Here is a 4,668-nt window from a genome sequence, read left to right as displayed (position 1 = left end):
GGAATTTTAAAAGCTACAGACATGCTAAGTACTCCTCTCTGGGCTCCAGAGTGCTTGCCTGGCATAGGGGCCCAACTCGGACAAGTCTCCGGAGTCACCATGCAGTGCATGAACCTCACTGCCTTGACCTGCCCTACAGTTAGCTCCCCCTCTGAGAACTCTGGGTTTGGCAGAGCAGCAGAAACCCCACATGTGCACCCCGTCCTCTTGGGCCAGCCCAACATCTCCTTTCAGCACCCTTTGTTTCCAGTCCTACAAACAAGGAAGTAGGTCTGGAATCACCGAACTGGGTTCAAATCCCTCCTCTGTCACCGCCCTGAGTCTTGACTCCTCATCTATATAACAGGTGGGGCAGTAATGACACCCACCTCATAGGGTTCTTTTGTTTTCTTTCTTTTCTTTTTCTTCTTCTTTTTTTTTTTGTTTTGTTTTGTTTTAAGAGGTTTTTGCCTCAGGGTGCATGTACTTGCCAGAGAAAGAGACAGTAAGAAGAAAAATGAGGACTTACCCCTGGGCAGGGGAGTGAGGGGTGGGGGGGATGGCCATGCCACAATCCTTTCTCCTCCATTCTCCTCCCGGGATCTTGGGCATGCACGCGCACACACTCGGCATAATTTTCAAGCCACCAGGTCCAGAACTTGACTCACGGTTGACTGTGTGGGAGTCCAGTGACGTCACTGCTATGCTAACTGCTGGGCCTCCTTATAGGGTTCTTTCGAGGACTATCGAGACTATGCATCCCTCCATTCATCCAACAGTACTTCTTTTTATTTTTGGAGAGGTTTTTGTTATAGGGCGTGTATGCTCACCAGAAAGACAGAGAGAGAGAGAGACAGAGAGACAGAAAGTGAGAAATCATCCCCCAGGGGGATGGCCATGCCACAATCCTTTCTCCTCCATTGTCCTCTCTGGATCTTGGGCATACACGCACACACGCCTGACATGAGTTTAAGCCACTGGGTCTGGGACTCAAACTGTAGTCAATTACATAGGAGTCCAGCGATGGTGACATTATGCCATCTGCTGGTCCCCCAACAATACTTATTATCTACTGGGTGCTGGGCCCTGTGCTGAGCACTAAGGACACAGGCCTGTTTTCTGTCCAGTTGCAGAGACATACACTAGACAAACACAGATGACCCTTGACTTTTGAACTGTATGGGTCCACTAAGGTGTGGATTTTTTCTAATAAATAATGTAAATGTATTTTTCTTCCTTAAGATTTTATTTTATCTTTTCAAAGTTTATTTATTTATTTATTTATTTCATGAGTGAGAGACACATAAAGAGAGAGAGAGATACACACAGCACCTCCAATATGATCCTGCCGTGACCCACTCCAGCCTTCAGCCAGCCCCAGATCATGGGCAAGTGTGTACCTGGCATGTGTGTACTCAGGGAGGTCTCTGGATTTGAACCAGGAACTGTCCCATGTGGGATTGCCTCACAGAGCAATGCATTTTACACTGCACCACTGCCCAATCACCCATTTCCTCTTCTTTATGATTTTCTTACTAACATTTTATTTTCTATAGCTTACTTTATTGTAAAAATATAGTATATAATACAGAGAACATACAAAGTAAGTGTTAGTTGACTGTTTATGTTGTTGATAAGGCTTCTGGTCAACAGTAGGCTATGATTAGTGGTTATGTTTTCTGGGAGTCAAAAGTTATTCATAGATTTCAACTGTGCAGGAGGTTGGTGCCCCTACCTCCTATGTCATTCAAAGGTCAAGTGTAGTTTCAAGGACAGAGTTATAGTATAGGTTTGCTGAGAACTCTTAGTATTTTTGGTTACTACTGAGAGTAGCACTTGGGAATTTACAAGTAACAGATAACAGTGGTTGCCAATCCAATTTCCTTCCGCCTTTCCCATTCCTCTTCCCATCCACCCACTTCCCCATCCATCCATCTGTTCATCTAGTCCTTCCTATCTGGACCCTGATTTAATTCAGGAACTCTCCATTTCCTGGACTAGGTGAAGCTGTTGATTACCTGAGCTACTAGTAGGTGGTTTGCCCTCACTGACTTTCAGGTTCAAAGTCAGCATGTGACCCCAGTTAACTCTATCAGACTAAACAGAAATCTTTACTCTTTACTCCATGTTGAGGGGAAGGCTTTTTTTTTTTTTCTTTTTCTTTTCTATTTCCCCTATTGGAAGGAAGCAAGACGCCCTGGAGTTCCAGCAGTCATTGGCCACCATTTTCCTACCACACTGGGAACCAGTCTGAAAATGAAACTATGGTGATAGCTGTGAGGAGAAACTGACAAAATCCAGTCTGGGTGGCAGCTCTGAGTTACTGACAAACCAAACCTTGTCCTGTCTATGACTTTCAATGATGTGAAATGATACAACTTTTCTATCGTTTAAACCAGGTTGAGTTGGGCTCCAATGCTGGGAGCATGAAGAGGCAGGTATGTTCAGTTATTCCTGGAGCGAGTATAGACATCCAGAGAGGATCCTAAGGTTTTAGTTACATTGAGTTCACCAGTGCCCTAGGACTCGGCCATCCTCCTTCTGGGTATTTCTCCCAGAGAAATTTTCCTGCAGGTTCTGTCAGGTACAAGTGCAAGCAAGTTTATTTTGGTAAAACTGACAGTAGTGGGGAGTTAGAGGCAACCTGCGTTCATCCCTAGGAGAAAGGCTAAATAAACTGAGGTGGATGAACCTCTCTCCAAATATTTTTTTCTTTTTTTAGACAGGTTTATGCTATAGGGCATGTGTGCTTGCCAGAAAGACAGAGAGAAGCAGAGAGACAGAAAGTGAGAAATCACCCCTGGGGGCATGGCCACACCACAATCCCTTCTCCTCCATTCTCCTCTAGGGATCTTGGGCACGCACACATACGCGCCTGATGTGAGCTTAAGCCACTGGGTCCGGAACTCTAACCACGGTCGACTACATAGGAGTCCAGCGACATAGCCATTACGCCAACTGCTGGTCTCTCTCTCTGAAAGTTTTAAGAAAGACCTTTCTGCACCAGCCAAAGCAACATAGAAGTCAACAGCACAGCGTTGAGTGGAAACAGGAAAAAGCAGAGTGAGATATATAGAGCTATGCAATTAATGTAAATCAAAACATGGCATACTCAAGGATATGGGCATATTTAAATGCATATATTCAACACCCTGCACACCTGCCAAGACAGTAGGGAAATGGGAATGAAGAGCAGGATAAAGGGAGAAAATAACATCAAATAATACAAAAGAGGGGCCTTGCAGTGATTCGTGATAATGATTGTGTTCTGTGATCGGCATATAACTCAGTCTCAGGTTTCTGTACTTGCTGTCTAAGGAAAAAACGAAGGAGAGGGGTGACTGGTGGGAAGCCACCTAGCGGGTCAGTGGTGGGCCCCAGGAGATGCCTTCCTGCCCACCCCTGGACAGCAGGCAGAGCACTGGGCTTAGCTTACTTCTTGCCAGGGTGGATTTGCTGTCTGTGTGGGCTGCAGCCAAGCTGGGCCAAGGTTGCGGGGGCAGTGCCGAGGGCAAGGCCAGCAATCCAAGGAGGATGAGGAGACTCCAGAGTGGATACATCTTGGGTTCTGGGACCTGCAGGTGTTGAGACGAGTCAGATGGGGCCTGGAGAGATGGCAGTGAGGATGTCCGCCCAGATGGATGGGCTCATGGTTTGCTGCAGGAAGATGACACCAGAGTTAGCTCCTAGCATACTGTGGGGTGGGGTGAGGTGCGAGGGGCTCTGCAGATGCCCCGAGGGCTTGCTCACATGGCAAGGGCAGCAGGTGGAACCTTGAGGGGAGGCCAGGCCTCCAGAGGGAGACTGTGTTGCTTGGAGACTCAGTAAGCCCACTGTTGGGTCATCCCACAGGAGTCCTCTCCCAGACCCTGGCATAGGCTAGACAGCAACTTTTCAGTGAATGACTGAGTGAAGGTGGCTAACCCCAATGAACTAGGACTTTCTTAAGGCCATGATCAACCTCAATTCCCACCAGGATGCTTGTTTGCCAGAAGTGAAATGCTATTGTATGCTTGTCTAGTTATTAAATGACTGAAGAAATGAGTGAGGATGGCTCATCTCTGAATCCTCACTACATTTTGAGTTTCCTGAAGGCAATGTGTGAGGCTAATTGCTCCCCATGGTTGCAGTCCTCTGTGTCAGCAATGTGGTAGGTACTGATGTGTTAGGTGATACAAACGAAGGAATGAATGACTGGATGTATGGGTGGATCTCTCTGGGGAAGATTTGCAGGAGAGGAACAGAGAAGCACCAAGTTTACCTTGAATCTCTGGGGCTGGGAGTCCTAGAGAATTCTTCCAAATACTCTATCCCCATCGCCTAGTGATACAGGAGCAGAATCCACATGACTGATTATGGTTCAAATCCTGGCCCAGGGCTTGATAAACATGCCAGGTATGTGAGCAAGTGTCCCTCAGCTCCTAAGAGGTTGGAGAAATGGAAGAGAAGGGATTGTGATGTAACCACACCCCTTCAGGGTTTCTCTCTCTCTGTAGTGAGCACACATATTCTCCGGCAATTACACACACACACGCACACGCACAAAACCCTATCCTCACCATCTCAAGAGATCACACCATCCAGGTGCTCCAGTCCCAGCCCTAGGAGTTTCCCTTGACTCCCCCTTGCTCACCTCCACAACCTGTCAGATACTGTCTGCATTTCCAGGATCTGACCAAGTCTAACACC

At 47.0% G+C, this 4,668-nt stretch overlaps 1 protein-coding gene across 1 annotated transcript in view; it reads right to left on the bottom strand.

Annotated features, from left to right (window-relative positions):
• Nucleotides 1-3,723, bottom strand: part of BPIFA3 (BPI fold containing family A member 3) — an 11,620-nt gene extending 7,897 nt beyond the window's left edge. The window contains exon 1 of the mRNA XM_006144001.3: nt 3,416-3,723. Coding sequence (XP_006144063.1) covers nt 3,416-3,539 — 124 coding nt within the window. The 5' untranslated portion in view covers nt 3,540-3,723. The remainder of the gene's footprint in view (nt 1-3,415) is intronic.
• Between the last annotated feature and the right edge of the window lie 945 nt (nt 3,724-4,668).

Source organism: Tupaia chinensis, unplaced genomic scaffold, assembly GCF_000334495.1.
Source record: "Tupaia chinensis unplaced genomic scaffold, TupChi_1.0 Scaffold000115_1, whole genome shotgun sequence".
NCBI lineage: Eukaryota > Metazoa > Chordata > Mammalia > Scandentia > Tupaiidae > Tupaia > Tupaia belangeri.
The sequence above is the reverse complement of the archived record's forward strand: the minus strand, read 5'-3'. Positions and strand labels throughout refer to the sequence as shown.